The sequence below is a fragment of the Sarcophilus harrisii genome, chromosome 3 (assembly GCF_902635505.1).
Source record: "Sarcophilus harrisii chromosome 3, mSarHar1.11, whole genome shotgun sequence".
NCBI classification, from domain to species: Eukaryota; Metazoa; Chordata; class Mammalia; order Dasyuromorphia; family Dasyuridae; genus Sarcophilus; species Sarcophilus harrisii.
The window spans coordinates 231,813,006-231,832,898 of record NC_045428.1 but is presented as its reverse complement, the minus strand read 5'-3'; the positions used below and the strand labels follow the sequence as shown (position 1 = coordinate 231,832,898).

Sequence of the window (19,893 nt, the reverse complement as noted above, 5' to 3'; positions counted from 1 at the left end):
ATGCATTGTTGGTGGAGTTGTGAAAGTATCCAACCATTCTGGAGAGCAATTTGGAACTGTGCTCAGAAAGGTATCAAACTATGCATACTCTTTGACCCAGCAGGGTTACTACTGGGCTTATATCCCAAAGAGATCTTCAAGGAGGGAAAGGGACCCACTTGTGCAAAAATGTTTGTGGCAACCCTTTTTGTAGTCAAGAAACTGGAAACTGAGTGGATGCCCATCAATTGGAGAATGGCCGAATAAATTATGGTATATAAATGTTATGGAATATTATTGTTCTATAAGAAATGACCAGCAGGATGATTTCAGAGAGGCCTAGAGAGACTTACATGAACTGATACTAAGTGAAACAAGCAGAACCAGGAGATCATTGTACATGGCAACAAGGCTATATGTTGATCAATTCTGATGGACATGGCTTTCTTCAACAGTGAATTAATTCAGACTAGTTCCAATTGTTCAGTAAAGAAGAGAGCCATGTACACCCAAGGAGAGGACTGTGGGAACTGAGTGTGAACCACAGCATAGCATTTTTGCTCCTTCTGTTGTTGTTTACTTGCATTTTTGTTTTCCTTCTCAGGTTTTTTTTTTTTTTTAATCTTTCTCGATTTGATTTTTCTTGTGTAGCAAGGTAACTATGGATATGTATACATATATTGGACTTAACACATATTTTAACACGTATCGAAATACCTGCCAGCTAGAGGAAGGGGTGAGGGGAAGCAGGGAAAAATTTGGAACAGAAGGTTTTGTAAGGGTTAGTATTGAAAATTATCCATACATATGTTTTGTAAATAAAAAGCTATAATAATTTTTTTTAAAGATCAAAGTCCTGTAACAATAGGCCAGTGAAAAACAGTAGATGTGGATACACTGAGTTGCAGTCACAACCCTGCACACAGGTGACCAAGGGTATAGGGTCATCTTCTCACTGGAATGAAACAGCAGTGGGATTTGGCAGCCCCCCTAAATGTCTGAGCAGCTTTTTTGAAAAAACCACACTACTCACCTCCTGACATAAACAAAGGGCTAGAAAAGGTTCTCTGAAAAATTGTTTGTTTCACACAACTCTGAGCTGTTTACTGCAACAGTTAGGGATTCCCACCCTGTATGTTGAAATGCAAAATAATAATTTACAAAAACTTGAACAAAGGTGATTTCTCTCATCATGGAATGTGCCCACCCTTATGGATAAGATGAAATCCTGTAGACCTGAAAGATGAATAACACTTGTTATGTAAGTGCTCAGTAGTTATCATATCCAAATATCAATTCTGAATGAAACAAGGCAAATGAAGGTCAGCTTACAGAAGTGGAGCTGGATACATGTTTTTCTGGAGAGGCTGCAGTGATGGGGAGTGTCATGAAGGTGACATGAATTTCACAATCAAAACTAATCTAGTTAACAAGCTTGTAAGCCTTCCAAAAGGAGGCATACAATGGCAAACTCATGACAATGTCATTTCCTCTTAGAAGCAAGCCTCACACCATCATCAATATCTTATGCTTCTACCACAACATACTCTGATGAGGTCAAAGAAAATTTTTATGAAAACCTTACTATCAGTGTGCAGAAAGAGGACAAGCTTATAATTCTGGATTACTTTATTATAAAAATAGGCTCAGACTTACAGGCACCAGGCATGGCAGGGAGTTATTGGAAGGAATAGAGTCAGATACAGCAGCAACAAAGGTCACCTTCTATCAAAGATGTGTGCATTTCATTACCTTCTCATCACCAACACTGACTTCCATTTACCTAAATGCAATAAAATTGCAAGGAAGTATCTTCCTAGCAAACACTGGCATTATAAAGAGACGAGACATTCAGGATATGAGAGTGACAAAGGCAATGCATGGTACACAGTGCTGGACCAGTTATAGACTTATCCTCTCCAAGTTAAACATTCTCATTCAACAAAAGCTGACTCCAAGAAAAGAGAACTCTAAGAAGAATTAAATGTCAACAGGTTAGAGCAGTTCTCTGAGCAGAAGCAGTTTGTTACTAACTTAGAAAGGCTGAGCCAACACACAATTGGCAACAGTGTAGCAGAAAAGAAGTAAGTAGCTTTCAGAGATTTGGTATGTAGCACTGCATTTATTCCTCTGGGCTAGAAAACAAGCAAACATCAAAACTAGTTTGATGAAAATGATGTGGAAATTCAAAAGCTGCTAAACAAAAAACAAGAACTACATAGGGTTATCAACAGGATAGTACTTCCTTCTCTAAGAAAGCAGAGTTTAACTCCATCAAAAGAAAAATACAAATATAATCTAGAGAGATGCAGGATTCTTGGCTCAGTAAGAAGGCAAATGAAATTGTTTTATGCTGATAGTAATACTCCAAAGTGCTTTTATGATGTTCTGAAGATTTATGGGCCAGAACCTGGGGTGCATCTCAGCTATTTTGTGCTGAAAAAGACACTGATTACAGCAAAATAATGTTTTGGTCATGTATACTTATTGTGTATCTAAGTTATATTTTAATATATTTAACATCTACTGGTCATCCTGCCATTTAGGGGAGGGGGTGGGGGGGGTAAGAGGTGAAAAATTGGAACAAGAGGTTTGGCATTTGTTAATGCTGTAAAGTTACCCATGTATATATCCTGTAAATAAAAGGCTATTAAATAAAAAAAAAAAAAGAAAAAAAAAGAAAAAGACACTGATTAGTAATGAGGACATGATCCAAAACTTCTATAGTGTTCTCAACAGACTGTTCTCAATTAATGCTGAAGTCACTGACCTTATGATTTAGGTGAAAGTCAATCTCTCCCTCTAGCTGAACTTACCAAAAAAAAAAAAACAAAAAAAAAAACAGCCAAGAGGTTTGAATGTTCTTTCTGTGTGTCAAAGCTGATTCTAAACCAACTGAGATTTACAAGGCAAGGGAATCCACAATTCATACAAAAGTTGACTTAAGTTTTCTGAGCATATGACAAAATAGTGTTATCCCTCAGGAATTCAAGGATGCCACCATTGTTCATCTCTGTAATGTAAAGGACATAGATTGTCTTGTGACAATCACAGTGATGTGAGGAGAGGTGTCTTTCAGTCATTCTGGTAAGATTCTTGCCAGAGTCCTCCTTAATTGGTTGATCCCTCACCTGGAAGAAGGTCAAGTACCTGAGAACCAGTATGGCTTAGAAAGGGCCAAAGAACAGTTGGTGTGTTATTTGCTGCCCAGTAACTCCAGGAGGAATCCCAGTAGTATAACAGGTCTATATTCAACATTCATTGATCTGACTAAGCTCTTGGATATTGTCAATCATGAGGGTTCTTTACAATTATGGAAAAATTTACATGCCCCAAATTCATCAGTCTTGTATGTATATCAGTTTCATGCTTGCCTGTAGTAGAAGCTTCCAAGTTCATATTGCTCTGATCAACCACCATCGCACACATTGTATCCTGATCTCAATATAATAAAGTCATTTTGGTCCCAAAAAGGGACCTTTCTTTCAAAAAGAAAAGACAAGAAACAATGAATCAACCAATTTCTGCAGTATCTTTACAACAATTCTATGAGATTGGACTGTTAATTTTGTAATTCAGAAAATTAAGGTTAAATTACTTGCTTAGGGTCACTCAGCTAATAAGTGTCTGAGACCAGATTTGAACTTAGATCTTCTGAAACTCAGATCTTCTGATTCCAGTCCTAGCACTCTATGCATTGTGCTTAGCTATCTCTACAACTATATGATTAAAAACTCAGATTCATATGGTCAACACAGGACATATTCATAAATCCCTTATAAGGTTATATGTATAATTCTTCATTGCTAAATATAGCTTAAGTGAGTTTTTTTTTTTTTTTAGCATATCTATGCTATGTGAAGAACTTTTTTTTTTTTTAATTTAATAGCCTTTTATTTATAGGATATATGCATGGGTATTTTTACAGCATTAACAATTGCCAAACCTCTTGTTCCAATTTTTCACCTCTTACCCCCCCCACCCCCTCCCCCAGATGACAGGATGACCAGTAGATGTTAAATACATTAAAATATAAATTAGATACACAATAAGTATACATGACCAAAACGTTATTTTGCTGTACAAAAAGAATCAGACTCTGAAATATTGTACAATTAGCTTGTGAAGGAAATCAAAAATTATGTGAAGAACTTTTAATAGATGACATTCACCATTATATCATTCATTACCTGGCTAAGTAGAAGGCTTCCTATTATTGTTATTTTTAAGTATTAAATATTATTCTGAAGTACAGAAAATTCAGATTGAATATTAACTTGGAGGAATAATGTGTTCTCTTCTTTCAAAGAAATTACTGCTGAAACTGAAGACTTGTGTGAAAAACCTGATGATGAAATAAAAGAAACAGTCCAAGATTTGGATGTGAAAAATCCACAGGAGATAAAAACTGAGGTTAGTACTTTTTCTTGAGAATGAATTCTTTAGAATTGGCTTTACAATCTTGAATTCTCCCTGCCCTTCTAGCAGGTTCACTTTTGTTTAAAGCTTCTCAGGAATAGGGTTTGTTGGTTGTTTGGGTTTGTTTGGGATTTTTCTTCATTTTTGTTTTTTGTTTTTGCAAAGTGTTGATAAATGTCTAAGTTCTTGTTTCGCATGGCTAGTGCAGAAATATGTTTTACATGACTTCATATGTATAATGGGTGATATATTTCCTGCCTTCTCAATGAGTGGGGTAGGCACTGGAGAAAGAGAATTTAAAACTGAAAATTTTAACATTTTCTTTTAAAGTTCTTGTTATCCTGAAAAAGCATGCTACTATGGAAAGACCACCTTGGCTTTAAAGTCAGAGGTTCTGTATTTAAATTTTTGTCTCTGACCTATATGAAGTTGAACCAATCAGTTAACCTCTAGGTCTGAATATTTGGAAGTGTTCAGCCATATCTCCAGGATCATGTCTTTAATTTCTTCCTCTGTAAAATCAGGCAAATGGACTACATGGCCTCTTAAGTATCATTATAATTATAAATTTATAATTGTATGCATATTTACTGATGTTCTCCATTTTAAGAAATGAAATAATAAAGTCCTTCATCCAGCTCCCTGAGCCAAGGGTGGCAACTCTATATGAATTTCTTACTTCCCTGAGTTTCCCATTGCTCCTTTCCCTTGCCCTCAGAGTAGATATTAATGATATGAGTGCTTGGCCAATGTCAAATTGCAGAATTTTGACACTTTAAAGCACATAGACCCAACCTTATCTAATGAACTTTGGTAATTTGGTCAAAGTCCACATGAATTGGTTTTTATATCTATATTATTATTAATATATATTTTGTCATTATTCCAGATGTGATAGAGAGTATATTATTCCTTCATAAATCATTGAGTAAATATTTATATTCAATGCTTATTATGTGCCAAGCATTGTTCTACACACACAGTTAAATAACTTTAAGGTCATAAAAGTGGAATGTACTCCCTCAATAAGATTGATAAGAAGATTATCTGATATTAGGCAAATCATTCCAAATCCCTTGAATATAGTGGAAGGGATAATAAGAATCGAATATTAGAAATATAATAGAAAATAATAGAATATAGAATTAGAATAGAATAGAATATAGAAAATATTCTAGAAAATAATAATAGCAAGTCATACCTCTTTTGATCCTCAAGATGTCCTCAAGGAGATCTTATGTATGTAGAAATTGAATGTTAGAACTAGATTTGAATCTAGGTATTCTGACTATATCCATGGCTTTTTCCAGTATAACATGGTTAGTGACAATAGTATGCACAGGAAAATAACCTAGTAGCACTTAGGAGGTGAAGGCAGTCTTATCAGACTATCCCTATACCTTTGCACTGAAAGAATTGTGCTCCACTTACATTCTTAGCTAGTTTTTTTCATCATCAGTCTATTCAAAGGCCTTCTTACCCTAGATTGGTGCCTTTGTTAAGGGTTTTTAGGATCTTTTGAGGAAGCTTATATAATCCAGTAGATAGAAAAGAAAGGTAAGCCTGGAGTTCAAAAGTTCTATGTTCAAATCTGGACAAAAATAATTAGCTGTGCCTTACCTTGACATTAGGCAAGTCACTTAACCTTTATCTGCTTCGGTTTGTCCAGTTATAAAATAAAGATAATAACTAGAACCTATCTCTCATGGTTATTGTGAAGATTTGTATAAAGTACTTAGCACAGTGCTTTGGCACATAGGAAATGCTGTATAAATAATTATTCCATTTCCTTTTCCTTCCCTTTCTTTGTTTACTCAGAGTTTAAAACAGTGAACATTCTGATGTTCAAGAGTCACTCTATTCAGTAGTCCTGGAAGAGTTTCTCACCTCCTGGTTGAACATTATTTGGAAAATGACATATCAATAACTAAATTAAAAGGATAGTATCTGGCTAGTACATGCTTCCATTTTATGATTGTTTTACCATTCATAAATTATAACTAGGTAATTATATAAGTGATGAAAGCAATATAGGCAAAAGCAAATGAATTATAGATAAATTAGAATAGAAATACTTATGGGAACTTCAATAAAAGGATTTTGAATTAGCTAATATTGTGAATTAAGTATCAAGCAGTGATGCTATGAACTTCAATATAATTCTTTACTTTGAAGTAAAGGGAAAATATTATGAACTATGAATATTAAGTAGAAAAATCACTGTAAGCTACTATGATGATGGAGATTTTAATCATGATGAATTACAGTGTGAGATTGTGATTCTGATTTCTCTTGTGTCTAATTTAGATTACATGGCCTCCCTTCCCACTCTGAAATTTTATGATTCTGTGTTGACCTAACAGGAAATACTATGTTTCATAACCTATCAATATGTTGTATTTTTTGGTAGTCCAAAAGACCAGATACTAATTGACAGGATTTTAAAAGGGGATTGTAGGTTCTGTCATAATAAAGGAATCTAATGTCATTTTTTTTTTTTTTTTTTTGCTGAGGCAATTGGGGCTAAGTGACTTGCCCAGGGTCACACAGCTAAGAAGTGTTAAGTGTCTGAGATCAAATTTGAACTCAGCTCCTCCTTACTTCAGGGCTGGTGCTCTATCCACTGTACCACCTAGCTGCCTCACCCCCATTAAATTAAACCAACATTTATTAAATACTTACTATGTACAAGATACTCTGCTAGTCTTTATAGATACAAAGATTAAAAACAGAAAGATTGATGTTCCAATCTAAAAACCACAAACATTTGCCTTTCTTTTACGATCCTCATCATGATGGAATACCAAACACCACGCTATTTTTATACTTTATGATATCCACCTGCATTGTGATACATGAAAGTTACTTGATGGCATATTTTTTAAAACTGTTTGAAGTCTTTTACTACATGTATTAACAAATTCCTTTGCTCTTTACAAGATTTATGTTCTGTTGTTTTTAAAAATGATTTACTAATATGATAATTTACAATTATATAGTGCTTTAACATTTGCAAATCCCTTTACATATATTATCATATATGTAAACACATGATACACATGTAGTAGTTTTTCAAGTCAAATACCTTTATAATGGTCTAATCTTATTAGATGTTTTTTCTTAAGATATATTTTGTGGCTTTTTTAAAATTTGCACAGTATCTGGAATACAGAATAATTTCTATGTTTATCAAGTGTTGATTTAAGGAAATTGACTACTACACCATACATTAATGTTGTATCTTCAGAAAAGTTTTGATTTCATTGGTGTGGTTATTCACTTCTTTATCAGTGGAAATGGCAATTTCTCCATGACTTGCTTTGGCTAAACAATGTTCAGCAACTAATGGCCAGAATTCTGGTGATGGGCCTTTCTAAATTTAGCTTGACTGCAAAAGAAATACAGTTTATACCTCATTTGTAAGGCATTTCTAGCTTTGGTGGTACTTCAGGGGTTTGTGTTCTAATAGCATAAGTTTCAAGAAAGTAGATTTGCCTCCAAGCCACAATGCATTGAATATGATATGTACTGTGCAAGATCCCTCAACTAAAGAGACAAAATAATCAGTCAATACCCTCAATTAGTCTTCAATTCTGTATATACATGTAAAATGAAAATATCTAGGGATATATAAAATGTATATAAAATAAATAACAGATTATTTTGGAAAGAAGATGATAGCTTGATAAAGCAAGGGGAGATTCAGAAAAAGTGTTATGTGAAAGATAGCACTGGAATCTTGAATGAAGTTAGGGGTTATAAAAGGCAAAGGTGAGCAGGAGAGTGCATTCCAAGCATTGCTGTACAAAGACAAGGAGATCAAAGATAAAATGTCTTGCAAGGAAATATGTGAGCAAGGGTACCCATTTGGCTGGATGAGGAAGAAGGAATTATATATGATAAGGCTAAAGAGATACTGGTTCAGATTAGGTATGAAGGGCCTGAAACACCAGAGAAGTTTATATTTTAGCTTAGAGGTAATAGGGAACCTCTACACTTTAATGAGTAGAGAAGTAAGATGGTCAAACCTGTGTATAAGGATATCCTTTTGGCAGCTATGGGAAAAGATGGCCTAAATGGAAAGAAATTTGAGACAGGGAGACCTACAGGAAGTTATTGCAAAAGAATGAACTAGTGGATAGTCATGAGAAGAAAGAAATTGTATGTGAAAGATAGATAAAAGCATCAAGTTTTAACAACGACTTATGTTAGGTGTAGTTAAAGAAATCTATGTGCATGTAAACCTGGGTAAATGGAAGTGTGGTAATGCCCTAGATATTTAGGTTTAAAGTTGGAAAGGATTTTAGAAACCCTCAAATTCAACTTTGTCATTTTACAGAAGAAATCATACAACTAATAAGTATATATGCCTCATTTGATGTTAGGTGTTCCTAACTTCAAGCCGAGTTTTCTATTCATTGTCAGTTTTGACTTGTTGAGTTTAAGACATCTGTGGAACTTCCAGTATGAAATGTGTAAAAAAGTAGTTGGTGATGAAAGCCTAAAGGTTAAGAGAGAATGTTAATATATAGATTTAAGAGTCATCAGCAAAGTTGGTAACTAAACTCATGAAAGCTGATAAAATTACCCATTGAGAAATATGTAGATAGAAGAAAATTCAAGACAGGACGTCCACCATTTAAAGGACATAATATGGATGAAGACAAGAAAGTGGTTAACAAATCAACAATAATTAATCACCAGGCAGTGTATTAGGACTGGTGTTATAAAAACAAAAGTAGAAATGCTTTCAAGATGGGGGAAGCTAGGTGGTGCAGTGGATAGAGCACCAGCCCTGAAATCAGGAGGACCTGAGTTCAAGTCTGGTTTCAGACACTTAGCACTTACTAGCTATATGACCCTGGGCAAGTCACTTAACCCCAATTGCCTTAGCAAAAACAAAAACAAAAAATAAATACCTTCAAGAAGTTTAGATTTTATTAGGACAAACAAGAATTAAATACAGAATATATAAACATATATGTAAACATACAGAATATATAAAAGGTATTCTTTAGGTATAGGAGACAGTCAGTGGAAAGACAAAGAATCAAGAAATTAAGTACCTTATGTGAGAAATGGGAAAAAAGGCCAATTTGGCTGAATGATGGAGTGCAAGAAGGGAAATAACATACCATAAAATTGGAAAGCTAATGTTACATGTTCAAGAAGATTGAGGATTGAGAAAAGGATATCAGGGACTTGGCTCTTTTCAACAATGAGGTGATTCAAGGAAATTCCATTAGACTTGTGATAGGAAGAGCCAGAAAGATAACTATGGAGACTGAATATGGATTAAAGTATAGTATTTTCACCTTTTTTGTTGTTGTTTTGCTCCCTTTTTTTCTTTCTCATGTTTTTTTTTTCCCTTTTGATCTGATTTCTCTTGTGCAGAATGATAAATGTAGAATTATGTTTAGAAGAATTGCACGTGTTTAACCTACATTGGATAACTTACTGTCTAGGGGAAGGGAGAGGGAAGAGTGAGAAAAATTTGGAACATGAGGCTTTGCAAAGGTGAATGTTGAAAACTATCTTTGTATGTATTTAGAAAAATAAAAAGCTATTTAAAAAGAAAAGATCAACAGATTTGGCAAATATATCATTGGTAACTATAGAAACCCATTTCATTTGAGTGATGAGTTAAGAAATCAAATTGAAATGGGTAAGAAGTGAATGAATGCAGGCAAGTGTAGACAGAGTTGTTTTTGTTTTTAGGAATTAGTTTGAGAAAAGAAGGAAAATTACAGGATAATAATTTGAGGAGAAAGTTGGGCATATTTGTAGGACTAAAGTCTCTGTAATCTGGCCATATGGAAAAACTGGTGTGGAATGTAGGGGCTGACAAACACCCCGAAGGGGAGATGAGTCAAGTAGTGAAGCCACACAAAAAAATTGTCTGACTTCCTGACTCCTCCTGCAACTTGATCCCAGTCGTTATCCTGAACCTACACCCAAGTGGTGATTGTAAACCCCAACTTTGTGACTTTGAGCAAACTACCTTTCTGAACCCCAGTTTTATCTATCAAATGGAGTGAAATTGGATGATTCCTAATGTCCTTTCCCAGTTCATTATCTTATGAGGTAGCAAAACAATTATTGTTTTGGTAATAGTGCTAAATGCATTTTCAGATTATTTCACTAGCCTAAGCTTTCTCACAACTTAGTTTCTTTTTACTAACTTAAAAAATGCTGGATGATTTTTGGTTTTATATCACTATGTGTACTATCCCTATCCCTCCTGGAGTTGAACCCCTTTTCAACAGCGATGACAAAAAAATCTTTCTTGCTTTATTTCAGCCCCTTATTCTGTGGGTTTAGTGAAAAAAATAATAATTTTAATAAACCATGGTGATAATATAAGCTCCTTAGAAGTGAATTAAAGCAGTTTTCTTTCCTCTATCATATCCTGGTCTTTGTCTTTCCTTATTCTTCTAATAAAATTTTTCATGGTTTTGCATATTTATATAAGAGGACTAAAGCAAACAGGTGGGAAAATTGACCTATTTATTTTTCTCTGCCTCCTTTTTTAAATAGGCAATGTCTATCCCAGATCAATTTAAGGGTGCATCTACACCAATGTTTGATAAAGACTACAGTCTTTCAGAGTTGCTGTCTCAGTTGGATTCTGGAATTTCTCAGACTATAAAACACTCAGAAGAGCTGAGCCGTAGCTCCTCTGAATCTAAACTTGCATCTTCTAGTAGTGGCAAAAGACTTTCTGGTATATCTTCAGTGGATTCAGCTTTTTCTTCCAGAGGATCCCTATCTCTCTCTTTTGAACGAGAGAATTCAACAAGTGGTAAGTTGACACATATTATTTGGGAGACTGAAACGTGAATGTTAGAGGACAGTTATAGGACCCAGAATGCCGAGTAGTCTGTGAACAACTACACAATGTAACATTTAATAATTAGATATTTAATAACAAAAAGTATGCAATTATTTCTTTCACCTTTCCTCCGATCCATCTAATTTATTTTTTTTCTTTTTTTGTATGTGTGTTTTCCTCCTTCCTTGATGATTCTGTGATTTAATATTTGAATATAATTATAGAACTCACTTCCACCTGACTTAAAATTGGGTCCTTGAAAGAGATGTAGGATTTCAATAGGTGGAAATCGAGCAACAAGGAAATATGCAAAGGATCCTAAAAATCCACAAGCTAACAGCACAAAGGTAGACAAATTTAATTGGAGTGTTGGCATAGGAGAGTGGTAAAGTAAAGCATTTCAGAAGATTTGTACATGACAGTGATAAAAATGATAAATAATAAATGCTTAATAATAGTCTCATGAGTGTATTATACTATGTCAAGTATTTAGAGAAATATAAAGACAAATTATGGTCTTTATCCTCAATAGGCCTATAATCTAATATGATAAGCTATGTACATAAATAAGTGATACAGATTATAGTCATAGATCATATGAAAGACAATTTCTAGTGGAAAGACAAGTGGAGATTGAGTTTTGAGAGATGGGGGTAGAATGTTAAAAGGCTGATTTTAGAGACACAAAGTATTTCCAGTTTAGAGAACACTACAAACAAAGGAATAGAAGTGGGAATCTGTGACACAAGATACATTTTGAGGACATTGAGTTTATATAGATGATAGAGTATATGAGAAAGAGTAGTGATTCCATTGAGAGGTTACATTAAAAGCTAAACCTGCTTTTACATGCTCATTCTTTCCTGAAGGTTTCCAAAGTTCTTCCCATTGGAAATGATCTTGCTTTCATCTATCTTTGACTTTGTAAATTTTATTACATAATCTAATTTGTATCATGTTGATCTGTGTATAATTCTTAACATATTAAATTATATTCTTGAGGGTTGAGGAACATTATTTTTCAGTAGAATAAAATTGTGTGTGTGCAGAAAGGGAGTAAATAGGCTTTTCCTACTGAGGGATGGGAATCTTATTTTCATAAGTTCAAGAAATTTGAGTTAAACAATACATTCAATATTGAATATAAATGTTAAATTGTGATGCTGGTTAGTTTTTCTTACTGAAATACTTACTGTTATTTGGAAAGAAAGGGGCAGAGAGACAGACAGAGAGACATTTTATAGCCATCTATTATTTTGTATCCTTGCAGAGGAGAAAGTTGCCCTCTTCAGGGTTAGGCTTTTAGAACTTTGTAGCTTTAGGAATGATCTGCCCAGAGCCTCTACTGCAGAATTAATCTTTTAAATGTTAAAATTTATTGCTTGTGATTCATCTTTCTTTGAATCCTTTGTCTTCAACACGTCTGGAAAAGCTTGCTTTAAAAAGTACTTTTATTGATGTGGAAGATTGAATATCAATTTAAATGAGATTTTCGTCCTACAAAAAGTCATCAGTTTTCCCTGTCCCCTATCCTGACTCTTACATAGTCCCTTATCATATTTTACTTTATGTTAGTTATTCATAATTATTTCATATCTCTGTATAGTAAACTCCCTAGGGGCAGGGAAATGCACTGCTAGCATGCTAGACTTAGACTTCAGTTAAAATCTTCAGACATATACTAGCTATCTGACTCTGAATAAGTCACTAAACTTCTTAGCCTTAGTTTTCTTATCAGCAAAATGGATATCAAAATAATACCTACCTCAAAGAATTGTGAGGTGTAAATGATATAATAGATGTATCAAATTTTAAAGCAATATATAAATGCTACCTATTAGTGCCAAAAGATTAGGATTCAAATCCTCTATCATTTACTAGTAATAGAGGTCCTGAGTAAGACACCCCTCTAAACCTATTTATTCATCTGTAAATAAGTTGGAGGTTAAAAAAAAATACCACCTACCTGAAAAGGGATTTGTGAAAAACATATTTCTAAACCATAAATAGCCATATAAACGTGGGATAACTAAATTTTATATATATTTACTATTTCAGGTGAGAGCATTTAAGTGCTTTTTGTCTTTGAAACCTTTAACATGGTAAAAGATTGACTGTAGTAGAATATGATGTATCTTACAAATAGATCCCAGCAAATGCTGTTTATATATATATATATATTTTTTTTTTTAAACGGAAGAGGAAGGGAATAGAGTCTGTAAACTATCAAAAAAAAAAAAAAATAGATCCCAGCCAAAAAACAAACCAAAAAAACCCATAAAAACTGTTTCCTTTTCTTTCCCAGATATTAGCACAACTGATATTCAGAAGAGAAAGCTTGCAGAAGCAATCATGTCTGGTGATACTGGGAAGTTGATGAAGATTCTACAACCCCAGGATGTGGACCTGGTCCTCGATGGGAACTCCAGCCTCCTTCATCTGGCAGTGGAAGCGGGCCAGGAAGAATGTGTCAAGTGGCTCCTTCTGAATAACGCCAACCCCAATCTCACCAACAGAAGGGGTTCTACCCCTCTTCATGTGGCCATAGAAAAGAGAGTCAAGAATGTTATTGAACTCATTCTGGCCAGGAAAATAAACGTCAATGCCAAAGATGAGGATCAGTGGACAGCTCTGCACTTTGCTGCTCAAAATGGGGATGAATCCAGCCTCAGGCTTCTGCTAGATAAGAATGCCTCCTTTAATGAGGTGGATTTTGAAGGAAGGACTCCTATGCACATTGCCTGTCAGCACGGGCAAGAGAACATTGTGCGAATTCTTCTGAGGAGGGGTGTGGATGTGACTCTCCAAGGAAAGGATGATTGGATGCCTCTGCACTATGCTGCGTGGCAAGGCCACCTACCCATCGTGAAACTCCTTGCCAAACAGCCAGGGGTGAGTGTGAACGCACAGACCCTGGACGGGAGGACCCCGCTGCACCTTGCAGCCCAGCGGGGCCATTACCGCGTGGCACGGATTCTCATTGACCTGCAGTCAGATGTCAACATCCGCAATCTGCTCTTGCAGACTCCCCTCCACATTGCTGCGGAAACGGGACACACAAGCACTTCAAGACTGCTTCTCCACCGGGGAGCGGAGAAGGAAGCCATGACAGCAGAAGGCTATACTGCCCTCCATCTGGCTTCCCAAAATGGACACCTTGCCACCGCTAAGTTGTTGATGGAAGAAAAAGCTGATATACTCGTTGGGGGCCCCCTCAACCAGACGGCCCTCCACCTTGCCGCTGCCAACGGGCATTCTGAGGTGGTGGAGGAACTCCTTACTCCAGAAAACATAAATCTGTTTGATGAAGAAGGGCACACTGCCCTGCACTTGGCAGCTCGGGGCAGGCACGCGAAGACTGTGGAGGTCTTGCTAAAGCATGGGGCCCATATCAATTTTCAAGGCCTCAAGTTTCAGACCAACCAACAATTGGTGGAACAACGCGGGGATAGTCCGATTGCCACATTGTTACGCCGAAGTAAGACTTAGACTGTCCCTGAGTCTTTGTTTTGTCTCAATCTAGGGTGAAGAAGGCCCTTATTTAGGGTTCTTGCCACATTCTTTTGTTAGTAGAACAAGAGAATGTTAAATAGCTATCCAGCTATAAACAACTTGTCTCAGGAATTCAGGTATCCTTAGCCAAGGATGGATATAAGAAAATGAAAAGAGCAATCAGCATTGTTGTCATCATTTTTTTTTTTCATTTGAAACTGTTCTTTGGGCGTGTGATCTGTTACCATGGAGAAGTTAGCGGAGTTTTACTGAAATAATCTTAATAGGTGTGTCTTTTGGCTCCTTATGTTTAAATTGATCAGTGTGCTGTGTGTGAGAGACTATGTATCCAAAAGATCGGACTTTCAGTTTCTACCATGGTATGTTTATGAAACATTGATAACAAAGTTACATGCAGCATTAAGATGTTTATTCTGAAAAGATGAGTTCTCACAGAGTATAGACATGGGATGAGGGAGGAATGACAACTGATGTGATATCAAACTATATAATTTTAAGACTAAATCTTGGATAGGTTGAAATAAGTCTCTCCCAGCCTTCAGTTTGTTAAAAGTTCTGGCATACCAGTGTTCTAGCAAACTCTCTGAGTATGAGTTACAGAAAAGGTACTGATCTGAAGAAGCTTTCTCACCAAGAAATTCCTTATACTGATGAAATTAAGAGGTCAAGTACCTATGTTTATAACATATTGTAAATAGTGGTTGATATTTTTTAAAGATTTAATGTCAGTTTCAGTAAGCATGTAATGATATGTTTTACATTGTTTTTAACATGATGAAAGAAAAAACTGAGAAATTTATATTTTATAAAAGTAGAGGATAATCAGTGAACTTCTTACTATATTGAGTCAATAGTGTAATGACTTAAGACAAGAAAATCAGAATTTACAGTCTAATGAGCTGCCCTTCAAAGTTAGTCATGGTAGGCAAGGCTCCATACAGTCCACAAATCCAGTGATAGTGACATAACATAAAACATTTGAAAAATTATTGCTTTCTTCATTTACTTAATTTTTTAAAAAATGAAAACAGTATTATCTGCTTTTGAACATCCATTTCTCCCATCTTATTTACTCCAAATGATTATTGGTTAAAGTGAGTGATGTTTTGTAAGACTTTTAATCTGCTCCAGAAAATTGTTTCAAAGTGAAATTCTCAAAATTGCAGCATCCTAGGAATAATGTAATCTTTCATGAAGTGATTTCTTTCATAAAATAATTCTTATTTGGATATATTTTTGATATTTGTTTAAAAGGCAGTCTAATTTTTTAAAATAAGCCTCAGAGAAATTGTGTTATAGTAAGACAAACAAGATTATTACAGGACTTGTCTCCGTGTGTATTCATCCTGCTTAGAATGAACTGGTGTGCAATGTATTAATAAATGTTAATATACTATGTATACTTTTACTGGCTGTATACATATTTTCTATGATAGGAAATATCTCAACTGTTTAGAACTGGCTATGTTTTAATATGCCCCCTTCCTTTTTGTTTTTTTAACAATAAAGTTTAGAACTGCTTTATTTTGATGTCCTGTTGATTGCTTTGAATTTTTAACTTTTCACTTTAAAAAGTTCAAATGATGTTTGGTTTTTTTTTTTTTTTTAACTAGTGCTTAAACACAACTACTTGATCAAATTTGGCTTTGTCCTTTTTATATGATCATAAGATTTAGGAATGGAAGAGTTCTTACAAATTAAAATCGAGACCCAAGAAAAATTACCTACATAAGGATGATTTATATAAGGTCAAACATGTAATAGGTAGATGTATTTAGAATTCAAATCCAAATTACTCTTGACTGCAAATTTGTAGTTTTTCCATTGTGCCACACTCTTTCACTGCAAGTGAATTGGATAAGTAGGGAATTGAAAAGGTAGAAGGAAATCTAAGTCCTCTGTAGTGGAAATGCCTTCTTAATCTCCTGCTCAATCTCTTCCAAACATGAAGCTCAAGAAGTATGACTAAGGATATCTGAATCAGAATCACTGAGTAACAAGGCTCCATACAAAGCTTACAAAACTCAGTAATTGGAAGGGACCTCAGCAGACATCTGAGCTAACCTGTAAGAAAAAAAGAATACCCTTTTAAAACATATTTGACAAATGGTCTTCTGCTTGAACATCTCCAGAGTAGAAAAATCCAATACCTCTTTATGTAGTCTATTCTGCTTTTGGACAGATTTAATAATTACATATTATTTTCCTGACATCAAGCCCAAATTTGCCTTCTATCCATTATTTTGACCACTGGAGCCAAAAAGAGCAAAACTAATATGTCTACTACATTACAGTCATTCAAATACTTAAAGACAATTATAATATTCTCCCCTTCCCCCCCCTCATTCTCAAGTCTTCCATTATTCACATTAAATATACTTAGGTATTTCAGCTGACCATACATGATATGAATTCAACTGAAGCATTTTACCATTCAGGTTGTCCTCCTCTGGACCCTTCCCAGCTTATCAGCATCTTTCTAAAACTGCCATACAGAACTGAATACAGGTCTGACAAAGGCAAAATAGCATAGTAATATTATTTTTCTAGTTCTAGAAATTTTGCCTTGCCCAAGATCTCATTAGCTTTCTTCGCTGTCACATGATACTGATAAATTATGGACCTGCAATCTACTATAAGCTATGTAAGCTAAATAATTCTTAGAACTGTTGTCTCATAATACTTCCCCAATCTTATACTTGTGAAGTTGAGTATAACCAAGTGCAAGATTTTACATTAGTTCCTACTGAAACCCACTTTATTAGACTCAATTCAGTGTTCCAAGCTCTCCTCATTTATAATAGAAGCTTCCAATCATGTGTTTAATTCTGACAGTAGTTCCTTAGTACTCAAACTGATTTCTGGATGCTTTTGGATGCCTAGCAGTTCTTTATGGTTAAGTTAATTAATCTCCAATTAATTTTAATCTACTAAATGTAATTTTGCTTCATGATGGTCAGTAAATGATATGTTTAATATTTTTGCTTTTCTGCATTTTTGTGAGGTTTTTATAGTCTAAGGTTAATTTTTATAAAGGTGCCAGATACAGATCAAAAATGACAATACACTTATCAAATCAAACTTTTAAAATTCTATTCAGGTTTTTAACTTCTTTTTTTTATTTAATATTTAGTATGTATATTAATTATAACTGGGAAGAAGATTTTTCATTTTCATGTAATCAAAGTTATCTATTTTATCTTTTGCAATTCTCTTTATCTCTATTTTGGTTAGGAATGTATCTCCTAACCTATCTGTGAGATGTACACAATCTGCTTTTCTTATAATTTTTTAAAAATAGTCTGATCATTAATTTTAGGGTCACATAATCTTTCATAATAGAATATGGAATAAGGTGTAATGGGTTAGTTTAAGTAATTTTTTTTGCCAATCTGCTTTCCAGATTTCTAACAGTTTTTATTTAAAAAATAGGAAAAAAGGAGGTTTTTTTCCCCCAAAGGTAATTTACATTTTCTACTTTATCAAATACTGGATTATCAAATCCCATTGTTTCTGATTCTCTTTTTTCTAGTGTATTCCATTGAACTCTTTATTTTTTAATCAATAATAGATTTTAATTTTTCTTTATTCATTTTGGACTTAAAAAGATTTTAAAAAAGAGAACATTTTCATGTACACAGCAGAATAAAAAGAGAATTTACATTTCAGACTGTCTACTTTTTAAAAACACTGTGTAGTAAATACTACACATTGCTTTCAAAGCTATTCTGCTTTTCTGTTCTGTTTTCTTTCGCTTCTTGATGGGCACTTTTTATTTTTTTCTCTCTTCCTACCTTAGAGACGGCTATAATTAAACAAAAATACATACATACATACGCACACATATATATATAACTCCATTATGTAAAAACATACTATATATATATATTTATTTATAGGTTCTTTCTCTGAAAGTAGATAGGATCTTCCTTCATAGGTTCTTTATAGTTGGTTTGATTATGAAATTCAAAATTAATTAATCATTCAAAGTTTTTCCTAAGACAAAATTTTTATTTTTTTACAATGTTCAGTTGGTACTACTCATTTCACATTTCATTATTTCATGGAAGTCTTTATATGTTTTTCTTTTATTTTCAATAGTATTTTATTTTTCAAAAATACATGTAAAGGTAGTTTTTAACATTCATTTTTATAAGGTCTGGAGTTCAAGTTTGTTTCTCCCTTATTTTCCCTCTCCCTAAGACAGCAATCTGATATAGGTTATTCATTTAAATGTTTTTCTAAACTCAACCAGTTCAACATTTCTTTTAACCCAGTAGTACTCCATTACAATCATATGTCACAATTTGTTCAGTCATTCCCCTATTAAAGGGCATTTGTCATTTTAGTCAGTCTTACAAGTATAAGAATCTATCTTAAAGTTGTTTTTAAAAGTTGTTTTAAAGTTTGCATTTTTTTAATCAATAAGGAGTTAGAAAATTTTTTTTTCATGTGAAAATAATTTTGATTTTTTTCATCAAAAAACTACCTGTTCATACTCTGAACAGTAGTTCTAAGAATTATTTGGAGCTTAAAGTGGATTGCAGGTCCATTTATCATTTGGGGAATCACTGACATTCTTATAAATTTTTGAGATCTTTATTTGAGAAACTATAATTTTTAAAACTTTTCTGCTTTCCTTCTAATCTTTTTAAAAATTTTTTAAATTTTAAGTTAATTTATCAAAGTTGAACATATTGCACTTCATATTACTATCTCATATTACTATCTCTTATACTTATACATAAATTGTACTCCCATTCATAAATCTAATAGGGAATATGTTCCATGTTCTAATTTTCTTGTGATATCTTCCATTATGTTCCTGGCCATACATCCATTTTGACTTTATCTTGGAATATGGTTTAATATGTTGATCTATGCTCAATTTCTGTCTCATTGCTATTAGGCTTTCCTGATAATTTTTACCAAATAATTCTTATCCTCCAAACTCAAATCTGTATTTGTAAACACAGGGTTACTATAATCATTTACTACTGTATATCACGTATCTACTGTTTCACTTAGCTGCCTTTCTATTTCTTAGCCATTACCAGATAATTTTAGTTATTGCCTTATAGTTTAAGGTCTACTACTGCTAAACTTCTTTCATTACATTTCTTTCATCAGTTTAAGTTCTTTACCTTTTG

The 19,893-nt window shown here is 34.0% G+C and overlaps 1 protein-coding gene across 1 annotated transcript in view; it reads left to right on the top strand.

Moving 5' to 3' along the window:
• The window catches only part of RIPK4 (receptor interacting serine/threonine kinase 4), a 68,115-nt gene extending 53,281 nt beyond the window's left edge, over window positions 1-14,834 (top strand). Inside the window, exons 6-8 of the mRNA XM_003766370.4 lie at window positions 4,289-4,392; window positions 10,936-11,200; window positions 13,536-14,834. Coding sequence (XP_003766418.1) covers window positions 4,289-4,392; window positions 10,936-11,200; window positions 13,536-14,719 — 1,553 coding nt within the window. The 3' untranslated portion in view covers window positions 14,720-14,834. The remainder of the gene's footprint in view (window positions 1-4,288; window positions 4,393-10,935; window positions 11,201-13,535) is intronic.
• The last annotated feature ends 5,059 nt before the right edge of the window (window positions 14,835-19,893 follow it).